The following is a 23,046-nucleotide window of genomic DNA, read 5'->3' as shown; positions in this document are numbered from 1 at the left end:
AATTTAAACGAGTCGTGGTTCATACACTGACACCAATGAAATGGAATATTCCTATTTACTGATGTCTGCCACTTGATGCACTATTTAAAGCCACAAAAGCTGCACCATGGGCTAATAAGTGGGATTAAAAATGCACAATATAAAAATAAGGTAAGCATTGGCTTACTTTGGCAATCTCATTTTCTTTAGAATAAAAAAAATCAGTTATAATATTTAATCTTTGTGTTTGTTTAAATCTATTTGGTCCCATTAAAGGGATATTTCTAAAATTTATCTATAAAACCAGATTATATTTCATATTCTCTCATCAACCTAACTCAAAATTCCCATTGTATTCAATGGCAGTTTTGTGTCTAGAATGATGGGAGACTATGGGTCATAATTGTCTCAAATTGTATAGTGACCTAACTTTCACTGTGACATCAGTAAGTAAATTTTTAGATGGCAACCTTATATAAGGCTTGCGAAGTTCAATTAGAAATCTTGGCGATGGATCACACTTCTCGATAGACAGACAAGCAGATGTATGCAATGCACTGTGCTGTAAAGCCATGCAGCAGTATGTAATATGACAGCAGCCAGTGCTACACTTTATGCATTGCTATGACAACCATATATCACAACCAAATCACAATGCGGTGTTAGATGTACAAAAATAAACATACCCATACCATATCTAGTCTATGCCTCTCCAACTCCTGGTAGAAAGAGTTGGCACAACATTATGAAACAGAAATCACAGAGTCACGAAACCAATTTTTTAACCCCCCAAAAGACACCAATACCAAAGCAAGGCAATAAACTGTAAGATGAAGAAAAAACTTATGCAGGAATTATATTGGAAATACTTAGAAAATATAATGAAGATATTTTTTAATTGATTTAAGAAAAATGATGAAATGTACATTTCAACAAGTATATGAAAATATGTTTACAGACCTGATGCTTCAGAAGAACAGCTTGTTGTCTTCTCATTTCTTTTTCCTTAAAGATAAGAAACTTTTAATATATAACTCTGAGGGAAGATTTAGAGCATGCTACAAGTATTAAAAATTCCTTTTCTAAGATTCTATAGTCTTCCATTAGATTAAAACATAAAATTGCATATATTCAATCATTTTTAAGGTATGAAGTAGCAATTTTATGTAGTTCTACCTAATACATAAAAGCTATACATATATGACAGTAGCAAGGATCTTTATTCAGTGACCTAACAGCACACTTCAATAGCAAGTTCATTGAAGTGACTAGCTAGATGGTCAGCACATGTCATGTAAGAAACAAATGGCACATGTATTTTTTTAATAATTTTAATACATTATGTCACAACCTTCAAATCTAGCTGATAAGCACTCTCTACACTCTGATTACAGATTCCCAAATACACTCTATAATTAACAGCAGCTATAACATTTCTATATGCTGTATGTAAATAAGACAATGGGATCAGTTTGAGATTTTCATGCACCATCCCAAAGGGATGGAGCTTAAAACAAACAATTCTATGAAGGTCATCAATTTAAATATTTTTATAAAAGGTAAGATATGGGTAGAATGAATATTAAGGACAGCCATGAAAGGGGATAGAGTCTAAAGAACAAAGTAGGAGAGTAGAGTCTGTGTGGGAAATGTAGCACATAGTTCCCTGGCTTTATAAGATACATTGTGATGGCTGTTACCAAAGCCATAGGATCACTCAGCTGTCCTGTATTTCAGTAATCAATTATCAAAACATTGGAAGGTAAGGAGTGGAATGTGTCAGGTACAGGTGTCCAAGTCTCTTACACTTCATGCCAGAAAAATCAAAATCAAACACCCCCCAAAAACACTTAAAATTACAATAATTAACAATAGCTAATTTTATGATGGTAAATACCAGTTGATAAAGGTTAGGTTTTTGATTCTGTAGCCTTTTCACTTTTTTAACAGTCAAAACAGGACATTAACAAAGAGAAAGTTATAATTTAAGGAGAAAATAAGATTTGGTACACAATTTGAAACATAAATGACACATAATGGCTTGGGGAGATCACTCTTATCCAGCAAAACCATATACAGGTATTACACAATAGTCTGCACCTCTGATTTGATATCTGCTATTTAAGGAACTCAAAGTGTCATATAAAACCTGTATAATGAAATAAAAATATATAAACATACACTATACATACAATAAAAGCACACATTATACACAGGTATCTCTGCTAAACATCTTCTTAGTCATTTTGAGGACAGCTACTGGAAAACTATATGATGTTTTATAGTTTTTATTTTTGAAAAACAAAAACTCTGATTCTCATCTAAACTAACCTTTATTCGTTTTTCGGCCTCCAATAATTTGGCATTTGCCGCTTCTTCCTTCTTTTTCTTTTTCGCCTGTGCATGCAAAACAGGTCTCAAAGTCATGCAACAGCACCACAACTTCAAAATAATCGCAGACTTGAAAATGGAACTACATGCCTCACAAGGTACAAAACAATATGGAACATACAGACAGTAACAGATTTCACACAGTAAACATTATAATTAACATACTAATTTTATTTCTAATATATAAACATTAAGATGTACAGAAAATTCTTAAATTTCTAAGAGTATGCCAGCTTTTCTTCCTACTCTATTAAAAGTATGAAACAGCCAAAGCCGGTTTGGCTCAGTGGTAGAGCGTCGGTCTGCGGACTAAAAGGTCCCAGGTTCAATTCTGGTCAAGGGCATGTACACTGGTTGCGGGCACATCCCCGGTAGGGGGTGTGCAAGAGGCAGCTGGTTGATGTTTCTCTCTCATCGACGTTTCTAGCTCTCCATCTCTCTCCCTTCCACTCTGTAAAAAATCAATAAAATATATTTAAAAATATATATATTTAAAAGTCTGAAACAATTGAGTGTTTATGTTATTTTAAAATTTAATTTCTGGTTTTTAAAAGTAAAACATGATCACAATACAAATTAAGAAAATAGGGTAAATTTTAACAGATAAATACAGGTTATTTAAGAATAAATCAGTAACATTAAAAAATTTAAACACATCCACTTTATTTGAAATAAAAAAAATATTTGAAATCTGAGATAAAGAAAGCCATTACTCAGTAATATTTAAATGAAACATGGTAAATTTGATTTTTCCCTAGCTGTATACTGTGGTTAAATTCAAGGCGTTTTTTTATTTTTAATATGACAAAATCTTTCATGAAGCACATTTTGAATATCAAGATCATACTATCAAATCTGAGCTTCATAACGTTAAGTTGTTACCTATCTAATAGCTTCATAACTACCTAGTAGTTATTCTCAATTTAGTTTAAGATAGGAATATTTTCTATTGGAGAGGTTTAACTTATAATGAGACAAGAAATATGTATATATTTCTAGAAGAAAAAAAGCCTGTAACATAGAAAACTTCAGTTACCTGGAACCCCCAGGGAACAGATTATTCTATATAGCAAGAGTTTCCTGAATAGGTGAGAGGTTATAATGACTTTAACATTAAAAGTTTATTTTCACTATTTTAGTGGAAGTAATTTTGAGACATATGCCTGCCTGCTTAGACATAGTACACTAAAATTTTGTGTTTTTTTCTTGATTACTCAGAACAATTATTCTAAACATCGGTTATTATATGTACAATTTGATAGAGTAATGTCTTTCAACTATTAAGCTGTTGAAAACTGCTTGCTATTTAACTAAATAGATTGATACTAGGCTTTTACATTCCTAGATATGCTGGTTGGAGTTTTTCTGTGTTTTCCCTTGCTATCTTTTGGTTATTGCTCTTGCTGATGTGAAATAGGTCCTCTGTGGGGAAGAGAGATATATTAGAAGCCAGAAAACTAAGCTGGTTAAACATTTAAAATTTATTTTTACTTTTGTAATGTTTTATTTCTAAGTTAAAAGAAAACATCTGACTATAAGTTCTGATGATTTTTCCAAAAGTAAAGAACATGAGTTTTCACACATGATCTTTATGACAATAATATTGGCTGTCCAGAGGTTTTCTCTTTTTATTTCTCAGTTTTCATTGCTAAGATAAAATGGGCTGCTAATAAGGTTCAAATAAGGTCTTACTATTACATTACATTTAAAGGGAATTTCTGATGAACGTCCTATATAATAAAAGCCAGCAACTGAAACGGCAGAATGACCACAGTCCTTTCCCCAGCTGGCTCCACACCCCAGCAGGGACCCCCATCCCAATCGGGGGCTTGGCTGGCCTGCAAACTACCCATGGCCTCTCACCTTAGCCGGCCCCACCCCCCAGCAGGGACTCCCACCCTGATACGGGGCCTCCATCAGGGCAGGCTGGCCGGCCCCCACCCATGCACCAGGCCTTTATCCTATATAATAAAAGGATAATAGGCAAATTGAGCCTAATGGCAGAACAACCAGAATGACTGCTGGACCAGTTACCATGAGGTGCATTGAGCACCTTTTGGTCCCTTTCCCCGATGGCAAACAGGGAACTAGGGTGGGAGGCGGCGGAGAGCAGGGCCAGCTGTGGGCAGCTAGGGAAAATGGCCCTGATCGCAGGCCAGGCCTAGGGACAGTGCCTGTACATGAATTTCATGCGCCGGGCCTCTAGTATTAATATGAGTAAGAGAACTTATATGTGAAATTTTTGTTTTTGTAGACTTTAAACTATAAGACTATATTACTTTAATTATATCAAATTTAAGAATACTACCTCTAAAATTTGCTGGGCTCGAAGTTCTTTTTCCATTCTGATTTGTTGTATTCTCTTAATTTTTTCCTGCAGGAAAAAATATGACAATAAAAGATAATAAAGTGAACTAAATATCTAGTTGAAAAGTATGTAAATTGAATGAAATAATTTAAGGTATAAGTATAGAATTATCAATGGTTACTATGGTAGCTATAACATTTAATTATTTAGTTTAACATTACATATATTATGTTCATGAAAAATTAATGTGATGCTATAAAATTTCTCAAAACAATTTACAAAATACAAGTGCTAAATACGTATACAGAAACTAGATAAACCAAGCTAATTAGACTCATTTAATCTGTGGATGTTCTTAATAAATGTTTTCAATTACATTTAATACTTTGAATAAATACAGGGGGGAAAACAGTGTATCAGGAATCAGGGGGAAAAACAGTGTATCAGGAATCAGAAAACCTTAGCTAGTTCTGTTACTGTCATTCATTGCATGATCTTGAGCAAATTACTCTTGTCTACAAGACAAGCTTTTATTATAAAAATTTGAACATTTAAGCACTGTCCTTCATTATTGATACATTAACTTTAAAAGTTTGATAGTTATTTAAGATGCCAATTCACATTCAAGTTCTATCAGGGTATTAAAAGTACTTACACAAATTTATGTTTGGTGATCATTTTTCAGACAACTTGGAAGTAGGAGACATGGTTTAAAAGTGAGGTGAATTTTAAATAATGAAAAGGAAAGCTTTCTAAATAAGATATGGAACATTAATATGAAATACTAGTGAAAATAAGGTAAGTATTACATATACAAATAGATCACAAAAATAACACCTCGGTTTTAAAAATCAGTTCCAATGTGTAAACTTACCTGTTGTTTCATAATCTTTATTTGTTCTTTTTGCTTTCGCTTCTCCTCAGCAGCCATTATTGCTAAGAAGAAAAACCAAAGCACAAATACCATCAGAAAAGGAATGAAGAAGAGATGTCTCTCATGAATTACCCAGTATTTATGCTTCAAGTTCATGCTAGCATTTAAATCACCCACCTTGTTGTTTTTTAGCTTCTTTGGCAACCCGAGCCTGCTCCTGCTTTTGAAGTTTTCTCAAAAGCTTTATTTGTGCTGCTTGCCTGGCTATTTCTGAAAAACACAACATTGTAAAGAATATCATTAACAACTTTACATAACTGCCAACTAAAAACAACCTAAAAAACTCTGTGAAACTGGTATCATCAGGAAGGACACACTTTTTAAAGAAAACGGCCTAAGGTTAGAAATGAAGTAGTAGAATGGTGTGGCAGAAAATGTCACGTTTATTTCCCTTAAAAATTGCCAATCTATTTCATCAAATGTGTTCCCATGCAGTAGGTCCTTGGGTTACATAGGCGATCGTTCTTGGGGAGCGACGTAACGCGATATTCGCCATAAGTCGGAACCCACCTCACCTATATAAGCACCTTTGTCACTCACATGGAGCACATACACAGCAGTAATGAAGTGAAAGAGTAAAATGTAAAAGAAAAATAACAATTCCTGACCTTTACTTTGGTAAATAAATAATAAAAAACATAAAGCACATATGTACATACATCTAATTAGGGGTGTCGAACTCAATCAGAGAAGGGGCCAAAATCTAAAATCCAGCCTAAATCGCGGGCCGAATGGTTTACTGAACAGTCATTGTGATGGAAACGCAGCGGAGTGCAGTGATGACAGCGCGATGCGGGCCACATTGCAAGGCCTGGCGGGACGGATTTGGATGATGGAATTTTTAAAAAATAAATAAATGGCAGATGGCACGCAACCACAAAACAACGTAACCTGAGGACTGCCTATATGAAACTCCCCAAAAATGATGCTTCTCTTAACTCTCATCACAGAGAATAATCTGAACACATTTCTTTTCACATTTCATCTCACTGTCACTTAGTAGAAAAGTAGCTACAAAAAACTTGATTTACCTTCAGTTTTAAAAACAACAAAATGTATAAAAAAGAAAAAGAACCCAAAATAAAACAAACATAAAGTCACCCCAAACTGAATACTTCAGCTATATAAAGGCTAAAGTTTTTGAATCCAATGAAATTTTCATTTATGGAGAGAGACTAAATCTCATAAAAAAATTAAAAAAAAAAAGCATAGAATAAAGGACAACTAACTTAGTTCTCAGAATTTTTAAGGATAAATGTATGACTAGAATAGACTGGCAAAACAATATTCCCAGCTCTTCATTCCTCCCTCTATCCATGTCATTTGTAATGTGACTGCAACTCCTCCCATCAAGACTTTATACTTTCTTGTCCCTTTATTCTGAGTTCAGTCATGTGATCTTCTTTGGCCAATAGGATGTTAGCAGTTGTGATGTAAGAGAAGTTTGTAAAGTGTACTTGAACTCTTTCTGCTCTTACTCTGTCCTTTAGAATGAGGACATGTTTGGGCTCGTCTGCTGGAGGTTGAGACACAGGGAGCCAGTTGACTGCCAACATTTGAATAAGAACAGCCAAGATCAGCAGTGCTTCCTTATGTACCTCATCAGCACATTTAATGCCTAATGGTGTTCACCACTGACGTTTTGTGGTTGTTTGTTTCCCAGAATTATTGTGGCAACAGGTAACTGATACAGAAAACATGTAATGCCATGCTTTCTCTGCCAGCAAACTTGGTTTGAATACTTCTAACAATAAAAGTGGTTTACCATAACACCAAAAATCATGTCAGAAAATACTTTACATTAGACATTGTTTTAAACTATGTCACAGATGAAGTTTTAAGAAACCTATATGTTTTTCGAACACCATTTATTTTCACATAGAATTAGAGATATTTTAGTAGAGCACATTTCTTTTATTCTATGATGCATTTTTAGACATCTACAATCTGAATGTGTCTGATTTTAAATTTTAAACTGTCAGACTCTTATCTGTAGTCTCTGAGGAATTAGAGAGCTCTTATGTCACAACTAGAAGCCCGATGCATGAAGATTCGTGCTAGAACAGGCTTTTCTTTCCCTGCTGCCAGCACCGCCTCTCCACTCTGGCCCAGCCCCTTTCCGCTCCGTCCCTGCCTTCCCACACTGCCCAAAGGCTCTGAGAGACCTGGGGTGGGGCAGACCGCCGCCCCCCCCCCCCAAATCACTTGGTGCCTGTGTATGCAAATTAATTGCCATCTTTATTGGGTTAATTTGCACATAACTCCTGATTGGCTGGTGGCATAACGGAGGTACGGTCAATTTTCATGTTTGTCTATTATTAGGTAAGATGCTTGAATAAATGCTCAAAATTTGCATTTATTTTACTCTTCTGAACCTCGAATTAAGTCCAGTTTATTAGTCTAGGTGAATCCTAACAAAATATACTATAGAACAAAAATTTCTAACAGCCCCTCAGCTTAACTACCCCAAACTGTTACTGTAGAAACCTTTTAGAAATAAATAATAAAGTGATTTGTTCCTACTTTCTTTTTCTCCCCCCAAACATGCAAATTATACCCCATACACTCGTAAATATTAGCAATAATTACTCATATACTGTTTTATATACATGTTGAGAAAGAATACACACACACACTAAGGTCAAAAGTAATGAAATTGGAAAAATGCTACATAATACAAAAAGGGAGAACTATGTAACAGAATACAAACTAATTTGAAATTTACAAGGAGAAAAACCATTGGGTAAAAGATGAATAATTAACTTCTATTACAATAAAATAAAATGTAATTAAATTTAATTAAGTGTGCAAATATAAAATTGTCATTTTGGGCACTATTAATACTTGTGTTAGATATACAAAACATGCAAGAAGAACTCATGTTTTGGGTATCAGTTAATATTAAGCTTTCTTATTTTGTGCAAACAACACACACTCCCTACTATTACACATTCTTTAGAAGAATCAGTAGTTTATTGACAATACTGATTATAAAACTCACATGTATCGCTACATCTGTTCATATATTAAATTTAAAAAAATATCTTCACTAGTAACTATTCAGAAGATATGAAAACCTTAATAGAAACCACAAAAAATAATATATTAAAGAGAAAAATTTATAGAACATGAAGTTATATATCAGGCAGTGAATTGCATGCCATTGGTAGAAGTATGAAGTGGAGCAATCTTTTTGGAGATAGTATTTGCCTATTATTTACCAAAACTTAAAATGTATATATCCTTTGATTCAGATATTTTATCTCTAGGATTTTACTCTAAAGATAGCCATACCTATAGAAGATATGTGTAATACATATGTATTGCAGCCTTAGTTATGATAGCTAAGATCAGAAAACAGCTTAAACTGTCATCAAAGAGAGACTGATCAAATGAGTATAGTAAAGCAATATGTGGCATCACTTACTACTTACTATTTAGCTATTAAAAGCATAAGGTGGATTTAAAAGCCTTGATACAGAAAGATGTTCAAGAAAATTGTGGGGAAAAGCAAGCTAACAGTATATATACACTATAAGTCCATTTATTTTAGAAATCTAAAGGATATATATATATATATGTATGTATATATACATATATACACACACATATATATTACGTTATATCGCATATTTACATCTACATTATACTTATGAGTATGCATGTACACATTTCTGGATAGATTAACAAATTTAACAATTTTACTCATAAGTGTCTTTATTTTAAGGTGATTGTGAATAAGTGTCTTTTATTTTGTAACACTCTGTTCTATGATCTTTTGTTGTGGATATTTTATAATAAAAACAAAGCAGCTAAAAAGAAGTCAATATTATAATGGTGTTTACATAACTAGAAATAAAACAGGCTTTTTATCCAGAAATATACAGAACAAAACAAACAAACAAAAAAACCCCCACATGAGTAGTAAAATCCTATTAGTCTTTTTTGTCAATTTTATAATTAAATATTTTACATTGACATATATACTTTTATATATACTAAAAGCCTGGTGCACGAAATTCATGCATTCAGGGGAGGTCATTCAGCCCGGCCTGAGCCCTTTCAGTCCACAGGGAGCAGGCCTATGTCGGCAGTCAGATATCCTTCTCTGCTGCAGAGGCACAGCTAGAGAGGCTTCTGCCACCACTGCTGCACTCACCAGTTGTCAGCCCGGCTTCTGGCTGAGCAGCACTCCTGCTGTGGGAACACACTGACCACCAGGGGGCAGCTCTTGCATTGAGTGTCTGTCCCCCTGATGGTCAGTGCGCATCATAGCGACTGGTTGTTCTGACATTTGGTCGATTTGCATATTAGCCTTTTATTATATAAGATGGTTGTGAACACAAGATACCAACACATAAATTGATATACATTCAAACAGTCTTAAGAGGCTTCATATTTGTAACCTGTAACTCAAACCCTTAGCAGAATTACTTTAGTCAGAATTCTCTGTGTCAGATATATAGGCGATATTCATGTTGATAATTCAGGTATAATTTAAAATCATAAATACATTTGAGGTTATTATGAGCACTTTATGCTCAATAAGTGATCATTTTCATTGATCTTAAAATGAATACATTCTGATTTAAATATATTAGATGGACATTTTGAAACTAGGTAATATATCCAAACTGCAGAGAAACCCAAACTAAAAGCCTAAGGTTACTCACTAGCAATTGGAGTTATCTGACTGAAAATTTACTCCACAGATCCACATATTTTGGTTATTCCCTTGTACCACCTCAAGGAATCAGGAGCTGTTAACCTGAGAATTCCAGAAGGTTGGCACAACCCTGAGCTGTGTGCCAAGTGCTGGTTGATTCCCTTTCTGTGAGAGCCTTAAAAGCTTATCACCCACCTTTGTGATTCTAAACACACAGGACAGGATGAGTTTAGGAGTGTAGTTCTTGAAAGGAGCTCACCTAATCAGAGAACTCCAGTTACCAGTGGGACTCCTAATTTTCCCATTTTTATTTTAACACAGATATCTACATCTTAGAAATTGAGAGCAGCGTCAAATCATCCTTAAGTCAAAAATAGAAGAAACATACTTTTTAGTGTGAGTATTGCAGTGTCAGATACATTGTGCCGTTTACCTTGAGCTTGCAGTTTTCTTAGCAATTTGGCATCTGTGTTATCTAGAAACTCAGCACCGCCAACATTCGGAGGCCGGCCCTTCCGCCGTCTCATCCTGGACTCCTCTCTTGCCCGCTGTCTCTCTGGATTGGGCGGTCTTCCTCTACGGCCCTCCATTGCTCTGATGCGAGGAATGACATCCTCTTCGTTCAAGAGACACCACTGCATTCCCTTTTAATCAACATTTTAAAAATAGTGTTAAAAAACATAGACACGTGTCCAGTAAGTCAGAAAATTCTAGGTAAATTTACAGACATTTTAACATGTATAAAGCAGGTATAATCCTTAAGAATTGTATTTTTTAAATTAAAATTATGTTTATATTTGTTCATGGCCTTCGGCATATCTTTTGTATTCTAACTTTAAGTACCTAAAGAGAATTATAGCTATATAAACAAAAATTATATAGAGATATACACCTTAATTACCATTTCTGAATTATAATGACCATAACGTTGGCAGGTAATTAAAATACTAGTTGTGTGGTGACACCTTATGGATTGTTCTCATGGGTTATTAGTATAGCCAAACACTAAGCTATTTCAACAATAGATGAAAGTATCTCTTTAGAGAAATCTTATAGCTAATAAATCAAGAATAAATGCAAGAGATAAAGCATCAGCAATTTGCAGTGTCTGATGAATTAATGGATCTAAGCATCGAGCTTGCATGACTGCCAATCACCCACAAGAAAGACAACCAGATAGACATCAGCTTCCTGATAAGAGGTTCACTGCATCATCCCTCTATATTAGTCTTGCCTTACCAAAAAAATCAAAACTAGATTTGATTAAGCCTCTAGATTTAATGACTATAATTTCACAGGAAAACAGGGTGAGAAGTGTATGTTAAATTACATAACAAAATCCAGTTCATAGGAAATTACAGATTACCCATTTTCTTTAATAAATTTCAAGTAGTAAACAGACTATTAGGAGCCTCACAATATGTATTACACAATCCCAAAGGTAAGTGTGGACCTTACCTAGATCCTGATTCAAACAGACAAAGTGGTCAGAAAATTATAACAATTATAGGACAACTGAATATTTGAATAAAAACTGATATTTGAGGATATTAAGAAATTATTATTTTAAAGTGTAATAATGGTACTGCAATACTCATGTAGATTACAAGAGTCCCTATATTTTATATAAATAAATAGAAATATTTATAGATGAAGTAAGGCATATAAGATTTGTTTCAATAAATTATGGAATAGAAGCAGATGGGGATATATGTTAACAATATTATCCACATGATAATTTCTAAAGATGATGATGGGTACATGGTGTATATTACTGTCTACTTTTGTGTCTGAGATTTCTAATTATAAGTTTCCTGACAGAAATACATAAAACAGCAGCTTGCTAGTGTATTACAGGAATACTCCTGCTCAGTGTATAGATACAATCTGAGTCTGATCTCCATTATTCTCCGTATGTCAATCAAAACAAGTACAATGTTATGTTGTCTTACTCATAGCAGTATGTCCAAAGTAATATGCTCATGTATAGAAAAGGCATCCTTTAAAAATAATCCTTTGAAAAAATTATTTTAGTATTCTGTTGCTTACTTATTTTTTCAGAGATAACTCATGTAGTGCGAAAATTAAGGAAATTTTTAAAATGTTCTTTCTTCTTAAAATAATCTAGCTTAAAAGAAGTTAGCTTGAACCTCTGTAGGTAATTCTGCAACCAAAATCAATCAAAAATTCTATTTTATGCCACGATTCCTAACCTAGAGTAAGGTGTCTGTGAATAGCTCATTAAATGGGTACTAAAGAGACAAATAATACTCCTGCTACCATTGCTGAGGACAGCTGCACCTACATTCCAAGCAGGGTGCTTTATTTTATTCATTGTGAATACGTAACATACTTTCATCTTCACATCAGCTCTACCTAATAAAGAGGTTCTGATGGATTTCTGATTGTTCCAACAGTACAACTGAGGGAATTCAGGCCCAGTGAGGTTAAAGAATTTCCTGAGAAATAGAGGCAATAAGGAACAGAAATGTGATCCAAACCTCAAGATTGTCTCACTCTAAAACCGTGTTCCTGACCACTACATGTACCTCACTTATGTTACAAACATGTTCTTTTACTTAGTATCTGATCATGATATTCAGACATGAAAGCACAGCCAAGATTATGTCAAGATAGACTTGTGTCAGAAAAAAAACTTTCGGGCATATAGTCCATAACTACAGGTTAAAAGTAATAACTATACTAATTTTTTTCAGTTAATTTCCATGTCAAAAACAATTTTTAAAACTAATGCTGAGGGCCCTAGCCTGTTTGGCTCAGTGGATAGAGCATCAGCCTGAAACTGAAGGGTCCCAGGTTCAATTCTGGCCAAAGGCACATGCCTGGGTTGCGGCTTGATCCCCAGTGCGGGAGTGCAGGAGGCAGCCGGTCAATGATTCTCTCTCATCACTGATGTTTCTATCTCTCTCCCTTCTCTTCCTCTCTGAAATCAATAAAGAAATATATTTTAAAAATTAATGTTGAGGAAAATAAGTGGTTTTTTGCTGAGATTTCAAAGGAAGTCAATAGGATCAGTAGTTAAATTAACTGTATATTTAGGCCATAAACCCCTTTGAAGGAAGCCATCAAGACAATTTTATGTTCATCAATGTGATGAACATAAAGCTTTTGATTAGTTTAGGTTTTCATTTTTCTATTCTGCTCTCAGGCACCAACACAGCATACATCACATAAATTGAGAAATATACAAGTAACATCTGTGGCACTTGGATTAGCAGAGAGTGTGTGTGTGTGTGTGTCAAGGAATTGCAGTCAGTTTTTAAAGTATCTTATTAATAATAAAACCAACTTTTAGCCAAGATTTAAAGGGTCCAATCAACCTATCTTTTTTTTTAATCCAGTTACAATTTTTAGTTATGCTTTTGTTCATCAAGGAAAACATACCTATGTCAAAACAGTAATAGAATATTTTGGGCCCAAAACTTACCAGAGAAATAGAGTAACATTATCACTTACATTTTGCCCTTGGCATTTAGAAAGTAATTATTTTCTATGAGTACTACATATGTTGGGCTACATATATCATCTGACTCCCAGGTTTTAGAAAATGAGAAATGGATTGTTAGAAAAATCAGAAGTTACCTTAACAGCTTTAATTCACTGAGCAGCCAAAATAGTTGTGGGTATTAAAAAAAAAAAAAGTATTTTTCTCAATAAACTTTCCATGAAAAAAGCAAATGATATTTATATCATTTGATTAATTTGCTATGACATTTTGTCAATCAATAATTATGCATGAAAATAGTTAATTTTTTCTTAATTTCTAGGAATAAGATAGCAAATGGTCCTTTTTTTAAAATATATTTTATTGATTTTGTACAGAGAGGAAGGGAGAGAGACAGAGAGCTAGAAACATCAATGAGAGAGAGTCATTGATCGTTCGCCTCTTGCACTCCCCCCACGGGGGATATGCCCGCAACCAAGGTACATGCCCTTGACCGGAATCGAACCTGGGACCTTTCAGTTCCCAAGCCGACGCTCTATCCATTGAGCCAAACCGGTTTCAGCAGCAAATGGTTCTTGAAAATAATCTTTCTTGAGTAATATTTAAAAGATATGAATAAAAAGAAAATCAATAATAACCCATATGGACATGGTGACAAATTAAGTCTATTACACCATTATAATTCTGCTTTGAAGAGTTAGTAATCTAACTTTAGCAATAACACACTCAGTTTTATAAATATTACAAAGAAAGAGAAGGGGGGAAAAAGGTTTACATGTTGTTTGAGAAGATTAAAAATAATTAAAGTAAATAATTATATAAGTACACTATATACTATACACAGTAATACATTCTAAAAGTATACTAAAAGACTATTATAGTTTCCATGTAAACATTTGTTGAGGCACCTACTCTGTACAAGACATAACATTTTCTAAAATTAAATTAGAGCAAGCCCTCTCCTCAAAAGACTGACATTTTTAACTAGAACCTTAGGCTCAAGCTGTTCTAATGCAGGTGATTCCAGGTCCACACCCTGAATTGTAATGAATTGAAAGAGGAGTTTAGAGGCTGGAAGAGAAAGTTGTCTCAGTTGTCCACTTACACAATAATGATGGTCTGGATTAGGGCCTGAGACTTGGAGCTAGAAAGGAAGGCGAACACATCAGCCTTTTTCTAGAGAGAAGATTGCCAGTGTGTGGAGGAAGAAAGCCTAAAGGGAGACCAAAATAATTGGGAGTAGTCTCTAGACAACGTGGGAAAAGACATTATATGAGGTTTCCTTCCTGAACAAAGTTAAGATCCAACATGAAGAAATACCTGAGAAAACTGGCCAATACATTTATATGTTTTAAAAACGAAATAAGTTTTAAAGGTTTCATTTTGGGGAGAAAGTAGTAAGTGAAGTAAACCACTCCACCAAAAGCCAGTTCACTGAATAATCTGTTTGCTTAATTACTGAAGATTTTTATTTGTTTAAGTTTTAGTATCAGCAGATTTTGCTGCAGTGGTTTCTTTGGATTTGTAGTCCTGGGCCACTAAGTGTCAGTTTCTCAAGTTAACAACTGAGAAGCCTAGTGCTTCTCATATGCTCAATGTTATATAAATGAATGGATGGATTTTATTCATATTTTCCTGGATAGGGCCCCGTACATGTCCCAGTGAACATGAGTGCTTTTAATCTGGGTAAGGTCTGATGATTCTGGGTTTGTTAGTCATTTAGTGAATTGATGGTTTTTATCAACTAATTTTTAGCTAAATAGTTTTCAGTAAAGGTAATCGTGGCTCAAGAAAACAAAGTTAATATTTTTTTTACTACTTTTCTCTCTGACAGTATACTTTAAGAATCCTTTACTTCCTAATAATTACTTTATGAAAAAAAAGAAAACTTTTATAATGTTATACCTAAAGGGAAATTGATCTTAAAGACCTCTTCTAATATATATTCTTCACATCATAGATAGAGGAAGGAATTAAGATTTAGAAGAGTAGGCACTTCAGTTTTTTCAAAGTAATAGAAGATACAAAATAAGCAAAGCAAGGGTATCAGGTATTTTTGAAAGAACTTAACAATTCGTATTTTCAGAAACACATTAAAGTTAGTATCATGAGAAAAATAAAACTTTAGTTGGATTTCCTTACATCTATTTCACCGTTTAGTTTATTTTTAACTACTTTATGGTGCCCAAGACAAGTAGTGAGTTTTAAGTAACATGAACTTTACAGCATTAAGGATTCTAAATTTATTCTAATTATGTAGTTTATTAATATCATATACTGAAAGCACTTTAAAGATGTGAAACAGTGGAACAGCCATCTATGCTGAGAGATGGATGTCAACTCTTAAAAACCGTGTAGAAATTATTTCCACAATGCTGGCTGTGCTTTCCAGTTACTTGCAGTAGTAGGCTACCATCTAATAGTTATGACTTTCAAAAATACTTCCTTAGCACCACACTTGGATTCATATAGCTGGCCTCCTACTATAGGCCTATGCCTGGGCATAAAAATCCTACCTGGTAGATTAGTGACATGAATTTCCAAACTTTTAGATTTCTGGTAGTGATCGCTCATGTTCTCAGAGCCACTCTGTGCACACGGCTATGTTGCATTAGGTGTGACAGTTAACAGCAGAGTTGAATTAGAACCCTGGTTGTTGACTTCCAACCTTTCATTCTTCACTTATTGAAATAATTACCAGCTTTCCAACCTTGCCCAACATCATGTGTTGCTTGCTTTATTGTGAAATCTTCCTTTATTCCTCATTAACAAAACTCTGATTTTATCTGGACAGCGTTGTGCTTAGTGCTTTATTTCTCCAAACAATGAGCTCCTCTAAGTCAGTGATCATAATTTCTCTTGCTTTTGTACTCTTCGGTTTCAGTATGAAGACTAATTTTCCCTCAGAGCCAGGCTTTCAAGTTCATTTCTGTAGTGAAATGTGTTTACAATTTTCTTTATGGAAAATGCCTTTAGGGAAAATTTACTTGGGAAAAAAATATGTCTGGCACATTAAGTATTTGCCACAAATATTTACTGATTAAGTGACTAAGAAAAGGGGCTCTTTCAATAAGACTTATAGACATTTTTATATTTTCATGGCCTTCTGCCATTAAAAAGAAATACCTTTTCAAAAATAAAAATAAAAAAATTTCTCAAATAGAAAAAGCAACATTTTCTCAGTCACTTTTAACTCCTTTCTTCTTTGTATATTTTTTTTTTCTTTGCATTTTAGCCTGAACACAGAAGATATTCACAACTCAATGCTTGTGAACTTCCTGGTTGAAAAAATAAACATGATTGTTATATTTATGCTTAATTTTTTTTCTTTACAATTCACAAAAAAATGCTTTTCAGAGATTATCATATGCTTCAGGTAACCTTAGTCATTAATTTATTTTGAAGCCATCATATATCCATAATAAAAATGTGAATACCTTTTTACCTATTTATATTTATGTAATTAAAAATAATCCTATTATTAGCCAAAATGTGTCTAGCTCAACCTTACTTTCTATTATTCTGATTCTCAAAGACAAAATAAAATGAAAACAAAGATAAAAATTAGGTTCAGCAAATTCATTATAATGTGATGAAGTCTGTAAGAAATCTATTTAACTTACACCTTTACGTTAGCAGGTAGCCAGCCAGTATAACATAGACTTATAAAGAGTACAGTTATAGTTCATTTTGTTCCATGAACGTTATCATCCCTAAAATCTTGGTTTCTATAGAAACTGGCAGAAAGTGTTTGCTGTCTAAGGATAAGTAGATAGTGACAAGTAGCTGATTCTACAAATCCTTTCCACATTTGTAGACTAAAATAAATAAAACTAACAATGACTAGATTAAAGCCACATCCCCCATTTATTGGGTCAATCTTATCTTTTTACTTTAATTTAAGGGCTTTTCTTCTTTATAATTTTTAAAGGTTAGATTGTTGTCATGTAGTTAATGATAATTTTACTTAAATTTCAATAAATTTGAGCTCTCATACTCTACTTCTAATATTTTTGTACTCTATACTAAGTTAGCCAATATTTTCAACACATTTTTCTGTTAATAAATATATGTATAATTACTTTCTTAAGCTCAGAAATATATTGTCAAAAATGATTAACTTGTACAAAATAACCATGGTTCCCTACTGCAGATATTATCTTGTAGCAGAAATTATCATCTTCCAACATCTATTTGTAAAATAGAGTTTTGAAACACCACTGTTGTAATTTAAAAAATATATATTTTATTGATTTTTTACAGAGAGGAAGGGAGGGTTAGAAACATCGATGAGAGAGAAAACTCGATCAGCTGCCTACTGCACATCCTCCACTGGGGATGTGCCCGCAACCAAGGTGCATGCCCTTGACCAAAATCGAACCTGGGACCTTTCAGTCCACAGGCTGATGCTCTATTCCCTGAGCCAAACCGGTCAGGGCTATTGTAATTCTTTAAGTGCTTTAAACAAAATTAGAAGTTATAGGACAAATACTGGTGGGGTTTTTTTGGTATGTTTTAAAATTAAAAAATACTACGAACAAATTATATTTTTCAATGCAAATGTTTTGTTAGGAGAGTGATTAAGGATACTAATGAGTCTCCAAATACAGCATTTCATTTGCTATTAAACACTGCCCAAAATATAGGAAGCTTGGAAAACTGTAACAGTAGTATTTAAAATCATTGTTTACAATCTCCATGATTTTGGAAAACTGAAAGATAAGATTTATTGGATTATAAGGGATAGAAATACTTATTTTTTAAATAAAAAATGTTTTTCAGGTTATATATGGAATACAAGCAAATTTTAGAAAATATGAAATGAAATAGCATAGGAATGAAAAGGATCTATTGTACCATCAACCATTACAACCATCATTAAACTTCTGAGGCATTTTCTTCCAGTCTTTCAATATGCATAGTTTTGTTTTCAATCTATAGAGTGGGGCAAAAGTAAGTTTACAGCTGCTCATATGGAAATACAGTAATTTATAAATAATATAAGAATAAACTGTGCTTCACATACTCAAAACTGTAAACCTACTTTTGCCCTACCCTATATATAGCCATTGTGCCATTTATACAACTTATATAAAGGCAAACATCGTAAACAGATGCAGATCGTCACTACATGGTAACACTGTCTTTGTCCAAAACTATCTTTTAAATCTTCTACAAAATGTAGGCCGATCAAAATTATTGCACATCATAGATACTCTAACAAAAATATATAATCTTTGTTCATTGATATTGTATTTCTGGCGTATAAAACGACCCCCTAATTTTACAGTTAAAACATAGGTTTAGGCCTATATTCGCTGCATAAGACTACCTCCCACTTCCAAGGCAACACCAGTTCTTTTTTTAATAGACCGCCTCTCTGATTCTGGCCAATCTGAGCAGGCTTTTTACTAGAACACCGTGTCGTCTTATACGCTGGAAAATACGGTAATTACGTACATTTCTAACTATATGCTTACATATTATATATTGATCATACCATACATAGAAATGTACAATATATGGCTCCACATCTGTGTGCATCTCTAATTAACATTTTTTAATTACTTACCTTTATTGTTGTTCTCTAAAATTAACCTAAATGAATCCCAATTATTTTTTTTTAATGATTGACGAGAGAGAGAGAGAGAGAGAGAGAGAGAGAGAGAGAGAGAGAGAGATGGAGTGAGGGAGAGAGAGAGAGAAAGGAAAGAGAGAGGGAAACATCAATTTGTTGTTCCACTTAATTATGCATTAATTGGTTGATTTTTGTATGTACCCTGATGGGGATCAACCCACAACCCTGGTGTATGGGGATGATGCTCTGACCAACTAAACTATCCAGCGAGGGCTCCAAATGTGTTTTTTGTGTTTTTTTTAACTGAGATTAGTGTTCTCAAAATTGCTATTATTTTTCCTCTGCAGTCTGTTGAAATGTTGGCAGCTTCACACATTCTAGATTTAGTAATTCATCATATTTTCTTGATTGGAATGATCGCTCAGCAAGACAATACGCATTTGGAAAACACTGATTATGTTTAATAAAAAGTGAATGGATGTCAAAGAACAGTCTGCTCTGCCTAATGAGGCTTTAGAGATTAAGTCTAATTATCACTGATATAAAACTAAAAATCCGTTATGTATTGAACAACACTTAGCTTTGTTCTCAGAACAAAAATATATTGATCCAAAAATCATGAAGCTATCTTTGGCATAAACAGTAAGGATTTGATAATACAAACCAAAAGATTACAAATGTAAAGAATTTGTAAGTAAAATTATTACTACTTTCTAATATGCTTTGTGACTGAAAAACTGATTCATTATATATGGAGTATGCAAAATACCATTGTGGTTCTAAAATTCTGAGAATCTGTTTGGTGACAGAGTAAATCTGAAATGTAAATTTTTTTAATTTTAAACACAGAAAAACATGGAATATATTTCCATAAATAGGTTACACAATGAACACAAAAGAAAATTGTTAGGAACCTTACATTCTAGTTATGTCCTGCCTGTTTGAGGCTGGGTAGTCTTGGACAATTTCCTTAATCTTTGAGCTCTCAAAATATACTTCTTGCAGAATGAGTAAGGTCTTTTTTATTTCTAGCATTAGAAAACTAAAGGGTTAGGTAAGAAGGAAAAGCCTGTCTACTCACAATAGAAAATATTGCCAGAAAAAAATCCTGTTTGTACATTATTTGTCTTCTTTTGATCTGACGTATAACACATTTTGCCTATTCAAATTAAATTTTAGAAAATGTTTACCTTCCAGGGAACTAATGCTTTCCTATATTTCACATGAACATGCAGAAACTTTTATATCTGTATAACCTGTAAAACTACTGACAGAATTAACAAACAGGAAAAAGTTTATATAAAAATGTTTGAAAAAAAGACATCTATTATGCCAAAGCTCCTTGCTACTGAAACAGTAAACTGAGTAGTTTGAGTGTTGAGTGTTTACCACAAAGGAGTATGTACAGCTATATCAATGAACTAAAAGAGTGTAGTGAAATTTACTTAATTAAGGTTATGGTACTACTTTTTTGGTTCAAAGACTATACTTTTTAAAAAGTGGATACCTGCGGTCCATCTCTGGCTTCATAGAAGTCACCCACTCTTATTTTTGCACTGAAGCTGAAATTGTCCCTTGAGATATCCATTATTCCATTTCTGCTGAGATACTGAAAAAATCACATATTTTTCCACTTCAGGTTTTAATAATGACAACCCAGCTTTGATGTATAGCTATCTTCAGAACACTAACGTTTTGCGTATTCTATCACGGGGCTATGGATTTATAGGAGTTCAATTTAGGTGAAGTACATTAGTCCCAAACACACAACATTTTGCATCAAGGAACTTATTTGAGAAAGAAGTGTATTTTTTTTTTTTCCATAAGCATGCATAATAGGCACCAAATGTGTGTTATTTGGTGAAAAGTATGTACCTTTATTACTTCAGGGTACTGCCTAAGTTTCTTTCCACAGGGAGCATAATATGCTACTTCTCCTTGAAGGCGCCCTCCAAAGTTTCTTATTCTTGTCTCTCTCTGCCAGCTATGTATAACAGAAATGAGAATTATAACATACTTAATTTAAAAAACTTTAAAAAAATAAAAAAATAAAATAAAAAATACATGCTCTTTAGAAAACATGAAAAATGCAAAGAAAACAAATATTAAACCCTCTGATTATACAACTGAGATATATTTACTATTAAAATTATTTTAATTTTTAGCTAAGTAATTCAATTGAAATTAATCAAAGACTCAAGTTATAAATATGAAACTCCATTAAAATTTTTAGAAATCTTAACTAGAATTACTTTGAGACATATTAATAGCATGTGTCAATATGTACTGACTTTTTACATCCGAAAAGCTTTAAGTGAGAGGATGACAGTAAACCTGCTGTCTGCTCTTGGAGAGTCATGTACTTCAGTGTACAACTGCTCAGTTCCAATTAAACCATTTTAGAAAAACTTGGGCCAAGTCGCTTAGTCTTACAATGGCTTTCCCTGCCCTTAAATTCTATCTTCACAAAATCTCTGACACTCTCAATTGCACCCCTTCCCTTTGCCAAATGACTTGCTCTTGCTTCTTTTTTAGTCATATTCCCACCTGAATGCATAACCCCATCACAGCTCTGTCATATCTAAACACAGCAGTTATCCTTAATTTCAGTTTTCTAATTTATCATCTTACTTGCTTTTCATTCTAGCTCTTCTCTAATAAATACTATACAGTATATTCACTTATTATAATAATAGTGTAGAATATGAAATCAAACATGCATAAACATGTGTGGGAAAAGTAAAAAGGGAAATCTCATTTTCCATACCCATATTCCAAAGGGATACGTAGTTCACGTTCATCTGTTACTCTTCTTCTTTTGGAAGTGCCTTCAAGAAAATTCAGCCAGTTAACATAAAAGACTAGTTTACACAGATGTCAATTTTTTGATAGTTTTGAAACTCCTCTTTAAATAAGAGATCTTAATGGCTTGGATTATTAGTGTTGTTCTGCAACTTGTACATTATTTTTAGATGGTTCAACAAAACACATTGTATAAAGTAGAGGATTTCTTTGGTCTGCATGACAAAAGTTAGTCTTTCTCTCCAAAGAGAATACAAGGCAAGGTAAAAATATATAGTGTTCCTCTGATTTCATTATTTAAACATGGCTAAAGTAGTAGTAAAGTTTCAGAAAATCATATACTGTTGTTTTCTTTGAAAATTAGTTTTAAGATGCTGATAAATTCCAACTGCTGGCTCATACATTTAAAAATAATATAATGTCTACGTTCATATAAATCCATAGAAAAACTCTAGTAGGTTTTTTAATTAAAGTACAAAGAAATCAGATTATGATTACATGTAAAAATGTTTCATAGATGATGACCAAGTTTCACAAATACAAATACATACATTTTGATTAGTTGGATATCATACTGGCAAATGGAAGCAAAACTATTGTAGAAATTCCTTCCCAAGAAAAGAGTGAAATAAGTAAAACATAATATTTTACTACATGCCTCTATATCTTCTTAGCTATTGAAATGAGAATAGAGAATAGTTTTTGGAATATTAATGTAAAAACTTTTAAATGAAGACCTCTAGAAGTTTATAAAGGTCAAATAGAAAAATATAGATGTGGTGTGTTAATGGAATATTAATGCTACTCACTAATACAAATGATTGGTGATGTGTTGGGCAGATACGCAATTGAATCTTAAGTAACCAAGTGAGCTCATTTTTATAAAGTACAAAAAAGTCCACTGTCAATCAAATACTAAGTT

General features: G+C 33.4%; 1 protein-coding gene across 24 annotated transcripts in view; it reads right to left on the bottom strand.

Moving 5' to 3' along the window:
• The window catches only part of BAZ2B (bromodomain adjacent to zinc finger domain 2B), a 277,515-nt gene that overhangs the window by 43,992 nt on the left and 210,477 nt on the right, over positions 1–23,046 (bottom strand). For 11 of the 24 annotated variants that reach the window (XM_045575517.1, XM_045575494.1, XM_045575504.1 and 8 more), the window contains 10 exons: positions 22,090–22,150; positions 21,198–21,306; positions 20,830–20,931; positions 10,712–10,922; positions 5,730–5,822; positions 5,553–5,614; positions 4,679–4,744; positions 2,311–2,376; positions 940–984; positions 666–698 (listed from right to left, as the gene is read on the bottom strand). In XM_045575517.1, coding sequence (XP_045431473.1) covers positions 666–698; positions 940–984; positions 2,311–2,376; positions 4,679–4,744; positions 5,553–5,614; positions 5,730–5,822; positions 10,712–10,922; positions 20,830–20,931; positions 21,198–21,306; positions 22,090–22,150 — 848 coding nt within the window. The remainder of the gene's footprint in view (positions 1–665; positions 699–939; positions 985–2,310; positions 2,377–4,678; positions 4,745–5,552; positions 5,615–5,729; positions 5,823–10,711; positions 10,923–20,829; positions 20,932–21,197; positions 21,307–22,089; positions 22,151–23,046) is intronic. The other 13 variants (XM_045575505.1, XM_045575511.1, XM_045575512.1 and 10 more) reach the window with 7 other exon arrangements.

The sequence above is a fragment of the Pipistrellus kuhlii genome, unplaced genomic scaffold, assembly GCF_014108245.1.
Source record: "Pipistrellus kuhlii isolate mPipKuh1 unplaced genomic scaffold, mPipKuh1.p scaffold_m20_p_7, whole genome shotgun sequence".
Lineage (NCBI taxonomy): Eukaryota > Metazoa > Chordata > Mammalia > Chiroptera > Vespertilionidae > Pipistrellus > Pipistrellus kuhlii.
The sequence above is the reverse complement of the archived record's forward strand: the minus strand, read 5'-3'. Positions and strand labels throughout refer to the sequence as shown.